We start from the raw sequence: 21,839 nt of genomic DNA, 5'->3' as shown, positions 1-21,839 counted from the left end.
GGGGTTTCCTATCCCACATCGAAATGGGGGGTTGGGTTTTTGGGTTTATAAGTCCCCGGACGCCTTCAAAAGTTGTCGGCTTTTGAAGGTTATTCGGGGATTAGGTTTATTAATTCAAAAAGTCTGAGTTTCTCAGTTTTAGATAAAAAAAAAAGAAGTATATATACACAGTGACAATAGAAAAAAAAAATAAAAAAGATGGACCCTTACTTTAATGCACCCGTACATACCCATATGATCCGATAATGGTGTCATCCACTTAGTATAGGTTAGAGTATGAGTTGGCATAAATTGTGACACTAGACCCAAAAAAAAAAAAAAGGATGGATCCTTACTTTGGATTAATGAATGTATTCATTTCCACAATTTTCCTCAAACTTAGTATTAAAGTTTCTTAAAAAAAAAAAAGAACGCCTGACATTAAAGATAGCTCGTTGAAAAGAACATGTATATATTCATGCGGCAAACATATAAACGCGGGACAAATGGGGTAATAAAAATGTTACAAATATTAAAATAATATATCTTATATACACTGATAGTGTTTACACTATCACTGTGAGTTTGATGTACAATACATGGGTAAAATTCGAGTTTCAAATTCAAATTCAAATTATGTATTATATATCAAATTGTGAAAATACATACACTGATTAATTCATATTAAAATGCCATGGTTTTTCTAGGTTGGCTTAATAGCCAACTTCCACAACTGAATAAAAAAGTTAAAAGAAAACAGCTACGGAGCACGCATAATCAATTTAATTTTTACGAAACACTAATAGCATATGATTTCATATTTAAGACTATTCATAATTGGGATTATACGTAAATTTGAACCGCACTTTGTTCATTTACTCTAGTGTCTATAACTCATATATTGTTTAGATATTTATTTTGCAAAAAACTTTTTATATTTTTCATGGATATTCATTTTACACATTTTCAATTACCATTTTACTTCATATACATCACACTGATTTACATTCAAAAAATTACTTCAGTAACTTTTCCCAAAAACTTTTTCAAAAATACAATCCAAGCAAGATTTGCCAAACTTCCGCAATAGCTCTTTTTTAAAAATAAAAATCCCCATCTCATGCATATAACAAAATACATTAACATGCTTTAAAAAAAAACATTCAAATGAATTCACTACATAACAAGTACTTACAACGATGATAAAGATAAAAAATATTGTATCAAAACTTGAACGTGTTACAAGTTTCAATAAGTATCTGTCTACATTTCACAAAAAAAAAGAGATAAAAATTTTGATTTTGAGTAATATCACAAGATTACTTGCACAATTACTGGTGTACAAAACTAGTTAAATTCTTACGTCCTTATCTTAATATTCTTTCCATTTGCAGCCAAAAATATGATTTATTTCACACATTTGATAAGTTCAACTTCGCATCTTGAATGAAAACATGATGTAGTATCTGTGATCAGTATTTTATTTGCTTTTGGATATGGCATGCACCTTAGGATGGTTTGGCTTGTCTTGCGCTAAGTTGCTCACCATTTGTCATTTATCAAAGCCTATGCATTCTCATTCAACACATTAATCAAACTTTGCCATGACAAATATTCAAATTAAAAATTTTAATGCATTTTCCTTGCTTTTCGTCAATAAAAGTTTCAATGATTTCAAATCTGGTGTTGCGTTTTCCTTTCATTTATTAACTCAACTCGTCTGGACTCATAAATGTGGAAGTATCCAGTCCAAAAACAACGAAAATTAGAAAACTATAACGCACAAATAATATTGTAAGGCCCAGGCCCATTTTACGACGCGATCAAATCTTCGAAAATCAAGCCCAAGATGGTTGTAGCGCCTACTGGCTAGCATCGGTCACAAGCCACGAGTACCTAACATTTTCCCAAGTGTGGTGAAGAAATTTGACTCGTTTTAGCGAGGTACATATTTTCTCGCACGCCTTCCTAAAAATCTAGGGCTTATTTAAGGTGAGTGGGGACACCGAGTATAACAGACTCAGCCTTCTCTCTCCTCTTCCGACCGAGCTGAGTTCTTAAGCTTCGGTTAATCTTTCCGGCAGCATCTCCGGCTGAGGTACTTCCTCGTGTCCGATTACACATGACAATTAATAGCTGCACAACTTTAATTGATTCAAGAACTTTCGCCAAATGCATCGAGTTTGCTTTTCCTTTCTTATGTGCATATGCGTATGTTTGACTAGTGCTTTCGTCTTCTTAAGTTGGAAATGTTCTTATCAAATTAAACGAATGAATTCACCGGCAGGCACATACATGAGGTATATTTGAACTGTGTAGATCAAAATGATTTCTTTAAATATTTGAACTGTGTAGGTTCGTTAATTCAATGCGTTGCTTTATGTCGAACCAACTAGATTGACAGAAAATACTGAATGTTCTTCATGTTTTGAAGGTAAATGTCTAGGAATTTAACTGTGCTGGTTGACTTCTCTCATATTTAAAGGACATGAAGTTTGAATGTAATGTTGTATGTAAGTTTGAAGTCGAGAATATGACTTTGAAGGATGTTATCGGTGGCATATTAATCCGTCATCCTGCAAATTTAGGTGCAATTTACAAAACTCGTGATGCGCTATATGTTTGTATGAACTATTCAATGAAATCAGGGAAATAAACGAATTGTAATACAATAAGTTAATGAAAATTATTTAGGCTGCTCAAGTTTGTGGCCGGAGATCATTTTAGTTCCTCAGTAGCATTCAGAGCTGGAGAAAACTGGAGAAGAAAAAAGTTTTTCAGAATGATTGACAAACAGAAATTGGTATGATCTGTATGGCGATGTTTGACAATTCAAGTCAGGATCTTCTTTTATTAATCATGTCTTCTACTCAGATTTCCAAATGTTCTGTGCTCAACTATTACCTTCATAGGACACAGTAAGGATGCTATATTCTGCAGGTTATAATCTCCTCTGTCTGTAGGGTCAATATTAGAGCTTACCAGAGAGTAATCCTATTGTATGGAAAGCCAATCGCATTATCTAGCAAAAAATTGCAGTAATTAATATTCTTAAGTTGACACAGAATCTATGTCACACATGGTTTAAATGCAAAAGAGAGAAGATCATGTTGGTGAATTACTGAGCTCCATTACTACAGGTGGTATGAAGAGACATATCAATAGTATCAGTTGACACAAAGGTTTAATTTGGACCTTCTCAATAAGCATGTTCTGCAAATGTGCTGTTCCATGTTATTTCTACCTTGTTGAAAAGGTGGTTATGAGAGGTTCACTAGTGGTTGTTGTAGCTTATATTATCATGTAAGGTTCTGATGGCTGACAGAATACACTAATCAAGGATCTGTCCCACTAGTGAAGTTTTATTTGTGCAGTCTTGGTTATTCATGCCATTGTTTAACCCTGCTATGCAAATTCTGATTGGTTCATTTCTGTTCGAGGTTGTTGATGTAGCTGTACTGGAAGCACATCTCCACGAGCATAAACTAGGCATCTCTTCAAATTTTGACAAAGAGACCTGAATATGGCTGCAGCAGAAGAGAATAGTACTCTCTTCCCAATATTTATATTGACACTAATGGCTTTTCCTCTAGTACCGTACACATTAATCAAGTTATTCCATGCTGTTTCAAAGAAAACTACAAACATTAACTGTCAGTGTTCAGTTTGTTTTCGGTCTGGGAAATATCGCAAATCAATCTTCAAGCGGGTTAGTGGATGGTCTTTAGTTTTTTAGTATGTTTTACTACATTGGATTTGTAAGCTTGAAACGTCACTGTCAAACTGACATTAATTCTTCCTGTGTTAATTTTCAGATTTCAAACTTTTCGACTTATAGTAATTTGACACTTGTACTCTTGTGGGTCATCATGGCAGTTTTGGCTTATTACATCAAACATATTAGCAGCGAGGTAATTTCTGTCTTCCATGAAAATTTCATGCAGAAGTATGTCAAGAATGAGGCACACGATACACACACACACATATTTCCCTTTTTGGGGTTTGTTCTGATAATGCTAGTGTGCAGGGTCAAACATTTATTTGACGTTGAATTTTTTTAATTTTACATTGAATTAATGACTCAAATAATATGTTCCAAGGGTTTTTCTCAAATACTTCATTTCCTAATTAATGTGCTTCTAACTGCTAACTTAGAGAGGCTATCTAAACATGCAATTTAGTGCACCTGAAATGATGTTTACACGATATATGAATTATATTACTTGTATGAAAGAATGATATGCAATCACAAAAACTCTAGTATTGTATTGCATCGATACTATCAATACTGAGAAGTATTAGTAGTATATATTTTTTTCTTACAGTTCCCAATGAAAATATTATAAAATCTTCACTTGCCTATCTATTGTTTCATGTTTTGTTGCATTTGGACATTTTTTTGGCACTCTATTTAACATTTGTTTAAGATGCTTCTTGCAAATGGATCATTCTTCAATTATTTTTTTTTTTAACACTCAGATCCAAGTGTTTGAGCCATTCAATATTCTGGGACTGGAAGCTGGAGCTTCTGATTCTGAAATTAAGAAGGCATATAGGAGACTTTCCATTCAGTACCATCCTGATAAAAATCCAGATCCAGGTTGAAGGTGTTTTGATATTTTGCATTCTATTTTCTTTGAGCTCAAGCCAGTGAGAGCCCTGATGTTTTTCCTGGATTGCATTAATCTTGTTGATTTCTCATTAAATTTTCTTAGAGGCACATAAATATTTCGTGGATTACATTTCAAAGGCTTATCAAGCTTTAACAGACCCAGTATCACGTGAGAACTTTGAAAAGTATGGTCATCCTGATGGAAGGCAGGTAATAGAATGTTACTACCATGGAGAAGAAAATGTGAAATGGTTTCAAGTTTACCTGAAATTTGAATTTCTAGAATAGTGATCTGAAGTCAATTAAATCTGATTTTCAGGGTCTTCAAATGGGCATAGCCCTTCCTAAATTCCTGCTAGACATTGACGGATCATCTGGTGGAATACTTTTGCTTGGCATAGTTGGAGTTTGCATCATTTTGCCTTTGATGATTGCTGTCATATATTTATCAAGATCTGCAAAATATACTGGAAACTATGTGATGCACTCAACGATCTATGCATATTACATCAGCATGAAGCCGTCTTTAGCTCCAAGGTAAGGCATCCTCTAATGCTCTGCTAGTGTGCTCCATATCAAGATCAAAACTTTGACCTCAACTATGTATCTGCTTGGTTGCAATTGAATTTTTATATAGTTTCCATTTGTTTGGAGTCATGAATGTCGGTCTAAGGTTCGAGGAATTGGAGTCTGCTTTTTGCCTCTCTTCTATTAACCCCCTATAAAAAAAGGAAAAAGAGAAAAAGCAGAAGCTTTGCTTTGCAATTGCCCCAACAAATGTTTCATATATAAATTTGTTTAACACTGCAATGTGGTTTGGATGTTATGTATTATTACATCATCAGGTAAATTGACAAAAACGTAGATTTACAATTTTGTCCGTAATCTGTCTTCGAAGCAGATGTTTTAGTGTTTCTTATGCATGAGTAATTGCTGAAGTCTTTGTCTTTCATAGAGACTCTTGAGCTACTAATGTCTGTGTGTTAATTAACATGTAGTTTAAGTCTCTCAATACTGTGTGTGATTTTGCCATGTGATACAGTAAAGTCTTGGATCTCTTCGTGAAGGCTACTGAGTACAGGGACACTCCTGTCCATCGGATTGATGAAGAGCCTCTTCAGAAACTTTTTGTATTAGTCAGGAGTGAGTTGAATTTAGACGTGAAGAACATCCGCCAAGAACAAGCAAAGTTCTTTAAGCAACATCCTGGCTATGTGAAGGTCACGTGTCTAACATATACATTTTGAGTTTTCCATGAAGTTCTTCTTTCCTCACAGTCTGTCCTCTGTTTTCTATTTGCAGTCTGAATTATTGATTCAAGCTCATTTAACTCGTGAAACATCAGATTTATCTCCAAACTTGCAACGTGATTTGAAACGGGTGCTTGAACTTGCTCCTCGTCTTCTTGAAGAATTGATGAAGGTACCATACTTTCTTATCGTATCTGTGCTTTTTTATTTGTTCTTTTTGCTGTTAGACTTGGTAATAAGATGTTGCTACGTGCTGTATTTTCATTTAAAATTGTATTTAGACAACTTATTTAAACATGTTCTTGAAATCATTGATGATTATTTAAGTGGGTATGTTCTTGAAGTCATGCCTGAATGATTTGAATGTCTTAATGATTTGCTACTGGGATACTCATCTTTGTGGTTTCTTACCATGAATAAGGTTTTCTGGAAATATTCTTCTTGTTTTTCACTTTCCAGGATTTAATATGTGCTGTGATCTTTTGGCCTACTTACATGAAATTCTTCTTGGTGCAGATGACACTCATACCTCGCACTGCACAGGGGCATGGATGGCTGAGACCCGCAACTGGCGTAGTTGAACTGTCCCAGTGTATCGTTCAGGTTTCTATAATTTACAAAAACAACCACTAACTGTATGTCGGTGCTGAATGTTGCCAATCTTTATTTTCTAATCATAATTTTGACATTGAGCCTTCATGTTTATTTTATAGCTGCACAAGGAACGTTAACTCAAGGTTTTGTATGTAACTTCAAATTACATTTTGCTTACACCTTTTTCACCCCGTTCACCTGTTGTCATTTGGTGTCTTTTGTTTAGACTCTTCACTCTAAGTATTCTGTTACAAATGAAAGAAAAAGAGAGAAACAGGGAGTGAGGGTGTCATGTTATTGAATTTTAACCTCAATCTTTATTCATGCAAGAAACAGATACTGGGGGTCTCATGTTATTGACTTGTAACCTCAATCTTAATTCTTTAGCATGCATTTCAGTCTCATGTTATTGACTTCTGACTTCAATCTTAACTCTTTAGCATGCACTTTTGGGTGCATCAGCACTATTGAAGGCTTTATCTCTGTTTGATAGAGAAACCAGAGGACCTGAATTACTTTCGAAAAAACCAGGTCTTTAGATAGTTTCTTTATTTGAATTTATATCTATTTAACCCTGATATCTTTATTCTCAGCTGATGTTGATAACATTTAGAATGGAGTTATATACAAAATGCTTTCAGTTGTATCTGGCAAGCAAGAAAAGATACAACACTTCTAGAATTGTTTTGACTAGTTATTAAATGATAGAGAAGATAGAAAAGGCTTTAATCTTCCCTGGATACGTTGCTGCAAGTTCATTTTTCTTAGATGTTTTCTCCCACTATATTGATTAGCTTGAGTGTCATTTGGGATTCACATTATTTCCCAGCCAAGTTTGTAGATATTGGCTTGTGAAGTTGATTGCAAATCTTTGTTTTGCATAAATGATTTCTCAAATTATTGAGGAGATTGATTATGTCAGGTTGCTAAGAGAATCAATTCTTCATTTCTTTTGACATTTTAAGCATGCGGTTATTTGAGGCAAGCTTTCTTAGGCCATTTTTTGAAAGCAGCTTTTGTAACTATGAGCATCCATTCATGTTACAACCACGACTAATGGTTTAATTGTCTAGAAAGTTCTAACATGGTTGCTTTGTCCATCAAATGATTACCATGCTGCCTTCGGTTTCGTCAGGTTTATAGTTCTGGTGCCTGAAAAGTTGTCTGCTATTTTATCTAGGTTCTTTTGTTATTTTCCCTCATTTGAAGGAATACCTTTGGTAGTTATTTTGTCTGCATGTGGGTTGTTGAATCCAGGCAGTTCCATTAAGCGCAAGAAAAGCAACTGGATCTAGTGAGGGCTATGCACCTTTTCTGCAGCTGCCACATTTCAGTGAGACAGTGGTGAAAAAGATTGCAAGAAAGGTTCTCTCTCTCTCTCAACACCACCAACACCCCCCCCCCCAAAAAAAAAGAAAAAGAAAAACACAGATTAGTACTATAATCTTTAACTTCACTGCAGTCACCAAGCAGATTAGTGATTGCCATTCTATAATCTTTTAAGTTGACACTTGACAAATCAGGCATAGTTAGTAAACTTGGCCCAACCAGGCTCAGCATCATTGGTTTGATTATCGCCTTGCTAAACCCTTTTTTGTGCTGAATTTTTTCTCCTCCTCTTTTGCCCTTCTTTTGCTATATTTCTGATGTTGGCAGTAGATCCTTATGCATTTCTGTTTATATTTTTAGAAAATTCGCACATTTCAAGACTTCCGAGATATGAAACTGGAAGAGCGTGCGGAGCTTCTCAGTCAGGTTGCTGGGTTCTCTGCTTTGGAATCAGAAGATGTGGAGAAGGTTCTTCAAATGATGCCTTCAATTTCACTTGATATCTCGTGTGAGACTGAAGGTGAAGAGGGGATACAAGAGGGTGACATAGTCACACTGCATGCTTGGATCACTCTTGAGCGTGGCAATGGTTTGATTCGTGCCCTTCCACATGCTCCATATTTTCCCTGCGACAAAGAGGAGAATTTCTGGTTGCTGCTTGCGGACTCTCTGTCAAATGATGTCTGGATATCCCAGAGGGTCAACTTTATGGATGAAGCTACAGCCATCATTGCTGCATCAAAAGCAATTCAAGAGTTGAAAGAAGGCTCCGGTGCTAGTGCAAGGGATGTAAAAGCAACTGTTAAAGAAGCAATTGCTAAGGTTAAAAAGGGATCTAGGCTAGTAATGGGCAAGTTCCAAGCTCCAGCTGAGGGAAACTACAACTTGACTTCTCTTTGCTTGTGCGACTCCTGGATTGGCTGTGATGTGAAGTCAAATCTGAAGTTGAAGGTTTTGAAACGCAGCAGGGCAGGTACAAGGGGCGTTGTCTCAACGGATGAGGTACCGACGGTGGAGGATGGAATTGAGGAGGAAGATGAGGAGGAAGAAGAAGAATATGATGATTATGAGAGTGAGTATAGTGAAGACGAAGAGGACGTGAAAGACACAAAGAGCAGAGGGGCTGTAGCCAATGGTTCTGCTCACAGTAAAAGTAATGGTTCAAGCTCTGATAGTTCAGGAAGTGAGGAAGATTAGACGCCTTACATTTTTTTCATCATATCTGTTCTCTCCAGCATCTTGTTTTTCCTCTTCATTTACAGTTTTGTCTTTTAATTTTTTGAGAGAGGGGGGAATTTTCGTGCTACAATCTTAAATTTTCCAGTTGTTACGTTTCACCAGTACTTGAACCTCCTGGAAAAGAAGAAATATGCATAATTTGTACCTCAAAATTGCTAATTGCCCATTTTATGAACTCAAATTCTTAAATGAACGTGTTAATTGCATAATTTGCCTGAGTGTTATATCTTTTTAGAGTTGGGCGTAGTATGTAAAGACTGACAAGTGAAGTGCAAGCAATGACTGAACGGACATGTTGCAAATGTTTGCGGAACAGATTTTTTTACGAAGCTAAAACTTTTGATGCCTATTGAATATTTTAGCTTCAAATGCCGACGAAACGCTGTTCATAAGCTCTTATTCTAAATCTAACTTGATAGTTGGGTTACCGTAGCCTTTAACCTTGATGGTTGGGTTTGTATTTTTCTCGAGATATGATTTGTGCTATCTGGACCTGAAAGCTATAACCGCAGTTTCCAAAAGCTAAAAGAATTCCACAGATTAGGTCTATAGCCTATATCTATCCCGCGGTTACATTTGGAATAGGAGATTATTTGGTAGACTTTCTTGAAAAAATACTACAGCACTTTTAATGTAATGTATGTAAATACAAAAGTGATTAAAAATGTGTTTCTAATATAAGTAAATAAAATTATGCAAAAAATAAACCATCCAAACAAACTATTTACATTAGGGGTTTGTTTGTTTGGACTGAAAATGCTTTCCGGAAAAAGTTTTCCAGAATTTCTGGTGTTTGGCAGCAAAAGAGGTTGGAAAATTATTTACCCTGGAAAATCTTTTCACGCCATTGGGCGGAAAATGACTTCCACAACAACTTTACTGAAGTTAATTTCGGACAGTTTCACGACTCATCAATCTCATCAACTTTACCCTGGTAACACAGTCTGACTTGCTCCAAGTTGAAAAGTAGCCTTAGATACAAGCATTAAGAGCCCCACACAGTCCATCAAACAACCAGTCCACCTCTGTGATTCAGGGGGTAAAATTCATCAACTAGTCTTCGTTTGAGGTCTGGACCCAGGAGTTACCGTACTAGGCTAGCTATCCGCAAAAGAAAGAAAGAAACAGGAGATATAGTGAAATAGATTTCACTGTGCTCCCAGGACCTACTGACTTTAAAAGCTGGCAAATTTAAGCAGTTAGAGCTAGGAGATGTTATCAAGTTCTTGAGAATTTACTGTAATAAATCTGACGCTGTACCTATCCTAAGCAGTATTCATGGCTGTTGCTTAGGTATGATACATCTCAATTATAACTATCCACCCCATACTAAAGAAACATAGAGATTAAAACAATAGATCATCGTTGTCGCAAACTACATATAAAAACATCTATGAAAATACAGAAAGATATACAATGAATCTTGCCATTTTAGAAGTTTTTTCAGAGGAGGAAATTTGGACAAGTGAAGGAGATGAGGTTCGGGAAGATTGTTTAGCAGAAGCCTTTATAAGCATCAACATCGAAGCACTAATTTTTCATGTGATGGTTCAATTAATGACTAAATCATTGCTGAAACAAGTTTTATGAGATTGCATCCTCTATGCGATTGGTTGAAAAGATACGATGAGTTCTTTTCAATTCAAATTTTGGGAATTGGAAGAATTTAACTTGCAGATTGATAATGGTAAATCAGATGCAAAGATGGGCTAAGTGAAACATAGGTCGAAGAGTTTGAATAAATATTTTATAAAAATCATAATATGATTATAATGGATAGAAACTAAAAATAACTTGTAATGAGATGAATGTTTTGAGAATAGAAAAACATTTGCAACATATCAACAAACATTTAAAAAAAAAAGTCAGAAAATATTTTCATTGATAAACCAAACACCGGAAAATTATGAAAGAAGGAATTTGGAAAATATTTTCACTAAATAACCAAACAATGGAAAATGATGGAGAAGGAAGTGATTTTCCAGGAAAATGACTTCGATGAAAAATATTTTCCTAGTGAAAATATTTTCCGTCCAACCAAACGGACGCCAGCCTTTCACAAGTAATACTCGCCCTGTTTGAAAATATTTGTCACATTTTGGGATTCCAGCCTTTTAACAAAAATAGGTTGATAGTGAAGTTAGTGAATTTATTTTCAAAATTACTCTCAAAAATTCAAATTTGAATTTAAAGTGAAATATAGATAAAGATGAAAATAACATTGAAAAAAGAGATAAAAAATTACTTTGACTTTGATAAGACAATAAATATTCTGAGATATCCCGAACTGTCAATGGGGCGGAGGGAGCATAATCAGACTTCTATAATTGGACAATTTCTAATGACTAGTTGGGCAAGTGCATGATGATGCCAGCCCTTTAGAGGTGATGGCTTCTAACATTGGACCGTTACTAACAACTTACAATTACATGACGCCGTAAAGACATGGTACAGTTCCAGCCTTGCAGGCTCAGTATCTCCATTAGTTGAGCTGGAATGTGCTCAATCTACAAGCACGAAGGTGATGCCCTGAACCTGTGAGTTATAATTACTTTATCAAATCGTCGGTATCACGGACAACCATCCTAGACGGAAGCACCATTGCAGCCACAGGATTATTCTCCAGTCCACCACCTTGATCTATTATCAACCGAAGCCCTTCGACGTGGAGCTTTCCATGATGACCACTCAACACAATCGTTGGGGATTTAGTAAGTTCCTACGGAAGTGGTAGAACAAACACAAGTGTTCGTTACATTCTCATGCTACTGGCTACAAGTAAATTGTCCTAGAAACGTAATCATTTTATAAAACACATTAACATGATAACTTTAAGAACTGAAAACTGAAGATTGTGAATCTATCTAATGTGAATCAATGCACTAATAAGCAATTACCTGAGGAATTTCCCAGACATTTTTCCTCCCACTGAGAGCTTCCACTTTAGAAATCCTCGTGTCCTTGGCTTTCAGAGATTCCATCTGTTTTTGAATCTCTTTATCTTTCTCCAAACCAGCATGTACAGCAATCAATTTACAGTTTTTAATCCCTTCCTCAGTCTCTATGCTGATGTTATCCTGTAATGCTCAACCCATAAAACAGAAATTTTATATCTCGTATGGAGTTACAACCTAAAAACAGTAATGGAAGCTCAAGTGGTTTATTCAGTCTAGTGGTAGTTGTTTAGTCACCAAAGCAAACTCACTAAAAGAGATATACTGGCGCAATAACAGTACCTCGTCATGGACCCAAACCAAATCAGCAAGGAACTTTTTATGTTCATCAGGAACAGCCTTCATCAAATCTGAATAACATAGAATTTTGTGACGAGAAACTATAGCAATTAAAGTTCACAAATCAAAAGCTACAAAAGTAATGACCTATGGCAAGGAAGCGACCTTTACCATTGAAAGTTCAAAACCTACACGAATGAGGACTCTTAATATTAGAGGAACAGATATAATGCCAATGCTGACCGTCAACAAGAAAGCAGTCAAGCCAGTTTCATATCCTTGTTAACTTAAAGAACCCCTTTTCATAGGTGGATATATGAAGAACCATTTGCACATGATATGAACAAAAGAATGCCAACAGAAGCATCCCAGATTAATAGGGTATAGCCACGACCAGACAAAATGATCGACAATGCAAATATATTAGAAATTTGCAAAACGCCCAAAAGTATACCACATAGGTTCAACACTCAACATCGACCCAAGATATACAATCTTGCATTGAGAAAACAATCACTCATCAATGTAAACATGCAAACCCAAAGAGATGCAGCGTGCCCAAATAAAGATATATTCAAGCAGTATCAAAGTATCAAATTCATATGGGCATTGGCTAATTAAACACAAAAGTTCGCCTGTAGAAAAGAAAATCATACAGAAGCAATCAACAAGTGCAAGGACAATCATAAGGGATCCAAGAATTACTACAAGAAGCAAGTTTTACCAGCAGATCCATGTGGAACTCCATAAGATTCAAACGTGGGGCAAGCATCATAAATCGATCCCTTGTACTCAGTGCCCTTCAGCGCATTAAATCTGACAGTAATTTTGCCAGCCCATCTCCTTCCCTGCACATGCATATTCTCAAAGCCCTCACCTTTATACCACCCCTCTCTCTCCTCATTCATCTCATACTCCTTCCAAGTCTCCGAGAAGGGGGAGCCATCCGGGGGCCTGGGAAGGACCCCCAAGAACGCCCCAAAGGCAAGATCATGGTTCCCACACAGAAAAACGTGGGACTGTTTCGGGTATTTCGAGGGCAAAGATATCAAGAAATCTATGACTTTGCGGGTGTCAGGACCTCTATCGCAATAATCACCCAAGAAAATGACGAGGGCAGACTCAAAATCAGACGGGCCTATGAGGGTTTCAAGATTTGTCCAGAGTCTCTGGAGCTTGGTCACGTACCCATGAAGATCACCTATGCAACAGACCACTCGGTGTTTTTGGGTGGAGTTGGGGTCTTGAGCTTCAACATTTCGCCCTTCCATGTGCTTTTGCTTGCAGTTGCAGCAGCATTTGTTGTTCGGTCATTAATCGTTTAATTGATGGGGGGCTCTACCTCTACACGACTTTGCCGTAGATTCGGGATTGACGGGACGATAAAAATCTGGTTACGAATGTTGAACGTGAGGTCGATCTTTTATACTCCTCCATCATTTTGTTGTTTTGTGCTTTTGGGGGCCGGGGGGGGGGAGGCCTCTCACTGAGTTCCGTATTGTTTTGACGTTTTACTGTCTTCATAACTATAAAAAATGACATCAAAATCTGAATTATAATTTAATTATATATACAGTGAGATAGATTTAGGGAAATTTGTTGTAATCAGCTTTTGCAGTGGGTGGGTCAATTGAGTCCTCTTGTAAAGGAAGAGGTGATTTTTTTAGCCCGGATGTCAAAATAGAACCTTGAACACACACCGCTCACGCTTGTGGAAGGAAAGCAACCTCCTAGATTTTAGATCATGAAATTCATGGTACATTTGGTGCAGAGCCACATCTAATCAAAACAATTTACTCAAAAAAAAAAAAAAAGAGAAAGAGAAAAGAATAAATCCCTGTAAGGAAAAGCTACATTGCCAAAATTGTGGGTGTGTTGTAAGGGCATCACCACTTGACTTGTCTACACAACACAAAAAATTAGAAGTCCTAATGATGTTTCAGAGCTGTTTCTATCTAGTCTGGAAGTTGAGGTACCTGATGCCGAGAGCAAAGCCAAAGGCGAAGAGAAGTACCCAGCAAAAATGAACTACACCAACCACTGGAAGAAAGTCATGATCATAACCCAAGCTGTGTTTTAGATACTCCTTCACTGTAACATTAGGAGACCCAGGCACCACAACTTGGTTAGTTTCGTCACCAATTTGACAGGTTATGGTACCATAGATAGACCAAGCCACGGGTGAACCCCAGTAATACCACCTCCACCATATTGGGATTTGCTGAAACAATAATATAAACCAATCATCTATCAGTCTTAGGATCAAGATAAAATGTCCAAACATGCACAATAATGTCTCAAGTATTCCATGCTAAGCCGCCACATTCTCATTAGAATTGACTTACTGTCCTAGGAATGAGGAAACCCGAGAACAGATTCCAGAAGCTCATGAAGAAAGACATTGAAATTGCAGCAACTTGAATATTTGGAGTCAGTGCGACTAGCATCATCCCGAACATTGTGTAGTAAGTGTAGCACGTCAACAAGAAATAGTAGAACAAAAAGAATTTGGCTGCTGTCCACTCGAATCCGATCATTAAGTAAATAATAAGAGTGTACACGAAGGTCTGAATTGAAACGTAGAGCACCTCAATCGCTACCTGCAAAACAACCATGAATCCCTGTTAGTTTCATTGTCGCTGTTTTTAATTATCTGATGTGTCTCCCGTTGAATTTCGCAAAAGACTATTTTGCTGTCGGCTAAGTTATAATGACAAATCAACATGTATCGAAGGTTGCTGAAAATGAATTATATATATATATATCCTCTATACGTACGTAACAAAAATTGAGCAACTGTGATCGATCAGAGTGTCCTTGTTAAGTTTTACCTGACCCATGGCATAAGGAATTGCCGAATACATCCCAGCTCCTCGTTCACGGTAGAAAACTGTTCTCTCTATGGAAACCACTCCCTGCACCGAGGAGGCATTGGTGGCTCCCAAGAAGAGGACACAAGAATAGATAGCTCCCATAAGATTCAGCAGATCTTGCTGTACTTGCCTGCCCAGTGAAAAGCTTCATCAATAAGAGCCTACTTTCTAGAGTAGTTTCTATAAGCAACACATGCATAAAGGCTCGGGTTTATCCTTTGACAAGAATCACAAATTTTTGGACATCCTTAACAAGCATTCAAGTTAAGTCATTCCGAGCGAGCAAGTCATCTGAAGAAACTGTGGACTCACATTTTTCCTCCCTTGTCCCAGAATATGACACCGAAGATAACGCCACAGGCGATTGTCAACATGAAACGAATAGCATTATATCGAGGATTCCGCCAATACGACAATCTTTGTTTCCAGAAACAAGCTCTGATCTGAGTGAATATGGGTTGGGAGTACTTCGTTGGAAAATAAAGATCCTTTGAACCAGGTGGAGCAGTACTGAGTTCTGCTATAAGTTCTTCATTTCTCCTGCAAGTTATCCAAATGAAAACATGGAAAGAGAACAAAAGGGTAAAAGACGAAATGCTTAGAGAAGTCGGTCATTCGAATTTTACTTATAAAGGGATGATTCGGCGAAAATGTCAGCAAAATCAACTTGCAGCTGAGCCTCAACTGACGGAGTACTGATTTCCAACATCCACGTGGCAGGATTATATCCAGGAGTAATCTTGGGAACTCCTGGGACAGCCTGCAGGTGGACAATAAATCAAAGCCCATCGGGAATTTCCTGGCTGACCTTAGTTTCAAAGACAGCTAGAATATGTGGAAAGAAGCTACAAACACTTTGGTTTTCCCTCGGATAAATTTTAACCAAATAACGGTAGGAGATACACTTGCCTCAAAGTAATCTATTAGCTTTTGAGAATTGCGACCAAGTGGTCCTGCATAAATCACGCGCCCTCCTCTCTTCATCAAAAGCAACTAGAATGAAAATATGTTTAAGTTTAGAAAACTGAACCAAGGGGATTCCACTCGTTTCTCTGCAAAGAATAAATTGATATACTAATGTAAACTGTTGTCACTCTTACCTCATCGAAAGATTCAAAAATGTCTATGCTTGGTTGGTGAATCGTGCACACTACAGTTCTTCCAGTGTCCACAGTATTTCTCACAGTGCGCATAACAATGGCAGCAGCTCTAGCATCAAGACCAGATGTTGGTTCGTCCATGAAGATTATGGATGGATTGGCAACCAACTCTACAGCAATTGTTAAGCGTTTTCTTTGTTCTGTTGAAAGACCATCAACTCCTGGAAGGCCAGCCAACAAATTTCTTATAGTATTGAGTTCAACCAGCTCCATTACTTCTTCCACAAACATCTGCAGTCAAATTCCAAAGCAAAATAATAGTAAGATGGTTAGCAAAAGGTTGAAGCATACAATTATCAGTCAATTTTTATGTTGAAGATCTAAACGAATCACTTACCTTCCGAGTGCTTTCTTTTACATCAGCGGGAAGACGAAGCCAGGCGGAGTATAAGACAGATTCATACACGGTAAGATGAGGTGAATGAATGTCATTCTGTTCGCAGTATCCGCTTATTCTGGCAAATGTGATCTGATTTTTCGGGTAACCTGAGATGCAGATGGTTCCTTCAATGTATCCTCCAGTTTTTCGTCCAGCTAACACATCCATCAAAGTTGTCTTCCCAGCACCGCTAACACCTACAAGTGCTGTCAATATTCCAGGTCTGAAACAGCCACTAACATCTCGTAGTAGTTGCAAACGATCCTCTTGAACCCCCTGACTCTTCATTTCCTGGTAAACCAATTACAAATTGTTAGACATGAAAGATCCATCTTAGGCATTCTGAGACTCTTCATGGAGAACCAGGGGACATTTCCAGTTTGAGTTTTAAATATGAAATCTGAACTAAAGAGCTAGCAGCATTGTTTTTATTGCTTTTTATCCATTCAAATGTTTTAGCACAAAATGAAAGGGTTGATGTAAATTAAAACTCTTACAGCTGGCATATCCACGGAGTAGTTAATATGGTTGAAAGCTATAGACAATGGCTGGAAGGGTAAAACCATGCCTTTCATGTCATGTCCATTTGCTTCTGTGCTACTCGAGGCATTTCTGGGTTCCATATCAGTTCCTGAAATCAGCCAATGATTATATACACCTCAGACCAGCAAATTAATGAACAACACAATAACCGTTATATTTCATATACGGTTGGGGCAAGGGAACATGTCATGCAGATGTGATATACAATAAAAGATGCTTTAATTCGATGAGCTTTAAAGCTGAAGCTTAATTTCTTAGTTGCTAATTGCTTTAGAGTTCGTGAAACAAGTTTTCACGTACACGATGTATTACCATATAATTAGAGAAAGAAGGAGCAGTTGTGATTATGTAATCAGCAACATAAGATTTCAAACCCAAAATTCACACCTTAGCAACACCTTAACATTAATCATAAAATGTCGAACCATTAAAGACAAAGACCAAACCTTCGGATGTTTCCTTGTTGCTTGCAGAAGATGAATTCTTTTCTTGGTTTTCATCCAAGACTACTGTTTTTGAATCACCCAAGGCTGAAGACAAATGCATTGCAAAACTACTTCAATTTCTGGTTTTTATTCCAACTAAAGAGAAAGAGAAGTTCAAGTCAACATAAGCGAGTTCCAACATGTAGTACTCACGGTTTAAGAAAGTCAGTGCGACAACAAAGAAACCATTGAAGAGAACGGAGAACCCCAATAATGCTGCAATGCATATCCAGTACCAGGACCACTCTGTATAGAAGCCTCTTCCTTTCAGGAGGGCTTTCCCTACCGTGGGAGCATCGATTCGGGGGTCCAAATTAGGCTGCATCAAGTGAAATGTTCTAAGATTTTAATTTAGGACTTGTAAGTGCAGTAGAAATAAACAGACTAGAGGATAGATTGTAGAAGGCGGATTATGTAGAAAACTTACTGCACTCCATCTCTTGTCAAGAAATTCGCTCATGACAATAGCATTTTGTCCATAGCTCATTGGAGAAATATAGGTCGCCCATCTTATCCATGGCTTAAGGGCATCTTCAGGCAACAATACAAACACACTTTAGCAACGGCCAGTAATCCTAAAAATCAATCTGCCTTGCAATTGTACTGCATTTCTATTATACCATGCAAAAGTTGATTAATTTAGCTTCTCTACTCTCAAAAAATGCGTAGTTCTTTGTTACACAATATGACGTGAAAGTATTTTGTACTATGTGAGAATGATTTCTAGGATTCTTTAAGGAGAATTTTAAACACTCGCCTTTGGCAACCACAAATCCTCCGCACACAAAGACCACTAGCAGAGTGAAGGTACCCAATGTGTTTGCTACAACCTGCGTTCTTCCAATTGCTGCAATAAAGCGGAAAAGAGAGAGAGCCATCGTATGTATACAGAAAAATGTCAGGAACTGTTGGAAGAACCTACAGCATATGGAAGAGAATTGTCAGTGCTGGGGATTCGATTTGAGAATTTCAATGCACCATAAAATACGAGGGTAGAATTCACAGATTACAGTCATGTTTCCATTTAGCGAAATAGCTGAGAGAGATTAGACTGCATGAAATATTTATTTACCTGGCAGGGGAGGGAGCAAGCCCTATCGTATAATATGTGAGGATTATCCATATTGCTGATTCCATGAAAGACAGAGGGACCCTAAGCAAAAAGACTGGCAAACTAAAAGCCCATGCTGGATAAAATAGGGAATCCCTTTGTTTGAAGAAGATAGGAAGCCTGAACACCGTCATTGAAAGTTCAGCCATTCCGTTGAACATTATATTGATAAGACTGAAGAAAAGAGCTCCAAAATATTTCCCTCCATCTTGCAATTGGCCATGTGGCATCTGCGTTCTAAGAAACACTGTGGATGAAACAATGGCCATTATTGTTATCTGAACTGTCTTGAAAATGTACACGAAAGAATTTCGCTTCATCAGCAGCCATTCTCTCGAAAAACATGCCGTCAATATTTCCCAATTTGAGAGGCCATATTTGTTTTTAACCAATGCTGAGGGGTGGGTTTTGGATTTATCGTAAGGCACACTGAGCTCTTCTGCAAGCCGTTGGCCAACATGAAAGGCTTTGAAGGCTTCTGCAAGCTCAGGAACTGATATGTATCTATACGGCTGGTCTTTCCAGATCCAGTACTGTACTTGATCCTTTTTGGAAGTCACCTCTTGAAGGAAATCAGCAACTCCTTTCCTTTCAGGACACTTGAAACCAACATGCTCAAAGAAATCCAGGACATGTTCCCGTGGGCCCTGATAGACAATTTGACCTTCTGAAAGCAATATAATGTCATCAAATAGATCATAAGTCTCAGGTGCTGGCTGCAACAGAGAAATAATCATTGTTATATCCATGACGTGAACCATGTGCTTCATGTGGTTTACTATCTGGAAAGTAGTGGAACTGTCCAATCCAGTGGATATCTCGTCCATGTAAATAGCTGTTGCTGGCCCGACCAACATTTCACCTGCATCCAGTCGAGATGCAGACAACGTACTATTAAAGACACTTGAAGCATGAACCAACATCCCCCTGGGGAGCTGACAGCTAATTTCTTGAGACAGGCAGAGCACAAATGGTGTCATCTCTTGGACAGGTAAAAGCGTGCTCCATTTCTTTTTAGAATTACTGTATATTGAATCAATATTCCTCATTGACATTTCTCTTACCAGAAAGAAAATAGAGGAACAATCGAATTACAGTTGTGATGCTAACACAAAACGAGGGTTGTAACTTGTAAGCTGAAACTCTGGGATTTTACCTGTGGTAACACGCTTCTTCTGCCCCCCTGATATACCTCTTTTTAGCTGGTCACCAACCATGATATCCGAACAAATATCTAATCCAAGAAGCTGTAGTAGAAATCTGACTAGTAAATTATTTTGTCGAACTCGAAATCCAAATGTTGAAAACCAGTGTAGAAACTTAAGAACTGACCTTGAGAACACAATCTGTGGCCAAATTACTTTTTTGACCTGCCACTGCTACAGCCTTCATGAATGCATCAATCTCAGGGTCTGGATTGATTCCTGCTTCTTTCTCGCGTCTTGAGAGTTCAGCTAGCGTTTCGTACCTTCGGCCCGTTCCCAGGCACCGCCTTGAAAAATCCAACGTCTCCCTGACGGTCATCTCTCCATGATGTAGATCATGTTGACTAACATAGGCACAGGTTCTTTGGGGCACAAATTCATCCATCTCGTGACCACAGTATGTAATTTTTCCACACGTCTGTGTCAAAATGTTGGTTAGTGACCTATTAATATTTAATACCTGGGAGTATATATCATAACAAACACCGTTTCAAATACCATATAGATGAGTAAATAGCTGGAAAAAACCATTGTACCTTTAGGTTATCTTCAATCTTTCCTGCAAGTGCCTGCAGCAATGTTGTTTTTCCTGCACCTGGCGGACCAAGAAGTAGTGTCATCCTGAAAACAAAATAAAGTTTTTTGTTTTCAAGTGATTACTCCGAGGTCAGAGCAACAATTATCCAACTAGGGACAGAAAGATACCTAGATGGTTTGACGATTCCACTGATATCTTTAAGTATAGTTATTTTTCTCCTATTGGAAGGGGCAAGACGAATTGATCTCAGCGCAGTCTGTGTCCATGACAGTTTACATTGACAGAGAACATATAAGTCACCACAAAAACATATTAGTACCACCTATATATTCTAGCTTATGTATGTTTTTTTTTTTTTTTGGGCGCATATTCTAGCCTACGTTAGAATGATTACTCAATCAAACACAAGATTAGTAAATGTAGATGAACTTTTTCAGTTTTTAGACAACAGTAGTGTTTCTTGAACTGATATATGGACAGCAAAATCACAACTAATAAATGTTAGAATTCTCAGGAACGAACTGGTTATCCCCTCTAATTTCAAAAGGTAGGTCGCGTGGTGATTTACCTCAATTACATTCAGGATAGCGTTCAGCAAAGTTGGAATTGCTCTACTCCCAACATGAACCTCTCCTTCGACAGATAAATGTTCGTAACGCACCTCAAGTGTTGGAACCTGAATCCCAACCCTGCATGCATGCATGAGCGTTAACAAACATTAATCCTAAAATAAGAACCAAAAGAAGAATTTTTGTTGAATGAGAATATTTAAGGCGAACCTATCAACCCGGCTTCTTAGCCTCTGGAGAAACTTTTCATAATCTTCCTCAACAACCCTAAGTATATTATTAACCAACATCCTCTTCTTGTCTGATCCTAACCTAACGAGGTCCAATTCGTGACCCACGATCCTCCCGTCATCCAGAACCTGCCTCAACACGGCTTTCCTCAACCTATCATAGGTTGGCAGCCTCTCAATGGCAGCCCACTTGAGCTGCTCCTCATCTTCCTCATGTTCTGTACTTCCACCAAAAACTTCGGGAGCAGGGTGCCAGGCCTCCCTGAAACTGGCCGACGCCCAACTCGTGCTACCAGTACTCTTCCTTGCTAGATCATCACCCGTTAATGCCAATGCCATTGTTCACCGTGTAACACTAAGGGCGCGTTTGGGGAGCGTTTCCAGTCTGCTGCAGCGGAGTGGATGCTATGCTACCCCTCACGTTTGATTAAAACCTACTCAAACCAATTTGAAAAAAAAATTGTCCAAATATTACTTCTTCAAGAATCGCGCCTCACGACCAAGCACTCC

The 21,839-nt window shown here is 37.8% G+C and overlaps 3 protein-coding genes across 10 annotated transcripts; 1 reads left to right on the top strand and 2 right to left on the bottom strand.

Moving 5' to 3' along the window:
- Positions 1–1,927: 1,927 nt before the first annotated feature.
- LOC113774504 (dnaJ protein ERDJ2A) lies at positions 1,928–9,218 on the top strand. Of its 2 annotated transcripts, none has more exons than XM_027319032.1 (11): positions 1,928–2,077; positions 3,433–3,688; positions 3,795–3,890; positions 4,459–4,579; positions 4,695–4,801; positions 4,911–5,128; positions 5,634–5,811; positions 5,894–6,013; positions 6,358–6,444; positions 7,693–7,800; positions 8,125–9,218. In XM_027319032.1, the coding sequence occupies exons 2-11, from the start codon at positions 3,503–3,505 to the stop codon at positions 8,959–8,961; spliced, it is 2,058 nt and encodes a 685-aa protein (XP_027174833.1). In that variant the 5' UTR covers positions 1,928–2,077; positions 3,433–3,502; the 3' UTR covers positions 8,962–9,218. The 2 variants fall into 2 exon arrangements, with proteins under 2 accessions (XP_027174833.1, XP_027174832.1); XM_027319031.1 differs by having other exon boundaries at positions 3,420–3,688.
- Positions 9,219–11,232: 2,014 nt separating this feature from the next.
- Positions 11,233–13,641, bottom strand: LOC113774641. Its single transcript, XM_027319225.1, has 4 exons — positions 12,961–13,641; positions 12,240–12,307; positions 11,901–12,080; positions 11,233–11,722 (listed from the first exon to the last, which is right to left on the bottom strand). Exons 1-4 carry the CDS (start codon positions 13,505–13,507, stop codon positions 11,552–11,554), a joined length of 966 nt encoding a protein of 321 aa, XP_027175026.1. The 5' UTR covers positions 13,508–13,641; the 3' UTR covers positions 11,233–11,551.
- Positions 13,642–14,052: 411 nt separating this feature from the next.
- LOC113774640 (ABC transporter G family member 39-like) lies at positions 14,053–21,668 on the bottom strand. 7 transcript variants are annotated; one of them, XM_027319218.1, is made up of 20 exons: positions 21,310–21,668; positions 21,099–21,219; positions 20,698–20,786; positions 20,529–20,613; positions 20,120–20,410; positions 19,944–20,034; positions 18,749–19,649; positions 18,434–18,594; positions 18,104–18,207; positions 17,830–17,995; positions 17,617–17,721; positions 17,146–17,279; positions 16,607–16,939; positions 16,210–16,500; positions 16,019–16,102; positions 15,736–15,869; positions 15,422–15,649; positions 15,068–15,239; positions 14,582–14,836; positions 14,053–14,457 (listed from the first exon to the last, which is right to left on the bottom strand). In XM_027319218.1, the coding sequence occupies exons 1-20, from the start codon at positions 21,666–21,668 to the stop codon at positions 14,188–14,190; spliced, it is 4,374 nt and encodes a 1,457-aa protein (XP_027175019.1). In that variant the 3' UTR covers positions 14,053–14,187. The 7 variants fall into 7 exon arrangements, with proteins under 7 accessions (XP_027175019.1, XP_027175021.1, XP_027175022.1 ...); XM_027319220.1 differs by having other exon boundaries at positions 17,146–17,240; XM_027319221.1 differs by having other exon boundaries at positions 17,146–17,237.
- Between the last annotated feature and the right edge of the window lie 171 nt (positions 21,669–21,839).

The sequence above is a fragment of the Coffea eugenioides genome, chromosome 6, assembly GCF_003713205.1.
Source record: "Coffea eugenioides isolate CCC68of chromosome 6, Ceug_1.0, whole genome shotgun sequence".
Lineage (NCBI taxonomy): Eukaryota > Viridiplantae > Streptophyta > Magnoliopsida > Gentianales > Rubiaceae > Coffea > Coffea eugenioides.
Note: the sequence above shows the minus strand (reverse complement) of the source record. Positions and strands in the feature narration are given on the sequence as shown.

Excerpts from the sequence above, each read along its gene's own strand:
- LOC113774504 (XM_027319032.1), top strand. The coding sequence starts at position 3,503 with ATGGCTGCAGCAGAAGAGAATAGTACTCTCTTCCCAATATTTATATTG. Across the intron at positions 4,580-4,694 it reads TGATAAAAATCCAGATCCAG|AGGCACATAAATATTTCGTG; the intron begins GTTGAAGGTGTT and ends AAATTTTCTTAG. Across the intron at positions 6,014-6,357 it reads TTCTTGAAGAATTGATGAAG|ATGACACTCATACCTCGCAC; the intron begins GTACCATACTTT and ends TTCTTGGTGCAG.
- LOC113774641 (XM_027319225.1), bottom strand. The coding sequence starts at position 13,507 with ATGGAAGGGCGAAATGTTGAAGCTCAAGACCCCAACTCCACCCAAAAA. Across the intron at positions 12,308-12,960 it reads AGTTCCACATGGATCTGCTG|ATTTGATGAAGGCTGTTCCT; the intron begins GTAAAACTTGCT and ends TATGTTATTCAG. Across the intron at positions 11,723-11,900 it reads ATGTCTGGGAAATTCCTCAG|GAACTTACTAAATCCCCAAC; the intron begins GTAATTGCTTAT and ends CCACTTCCGTAG.
- LOC113774640 (XM_027319218.1), bottom strand. The coding sequence starts at position 21,668 with ATGGCATTGGCATTAACGGGTGATGATCTAGCAAGGAAGAGTACTGGT. Across the intron at positions 18,595-18,748 it reads CTTGCTCCCTCCCCTGCCAG|GTTCTTCCAACAGTTCCTGA; the intron begins GTAAATAAATAT and ends CATATGCTGTAG. Across the intron at positions 16,103-16,209 it reads TTTTTGAATCTTTCGATGAG|TTGCTTTTGATGAAGAGAGG; the intron begins GTAAGAGTGACA and ends TTTTCATTCTAG.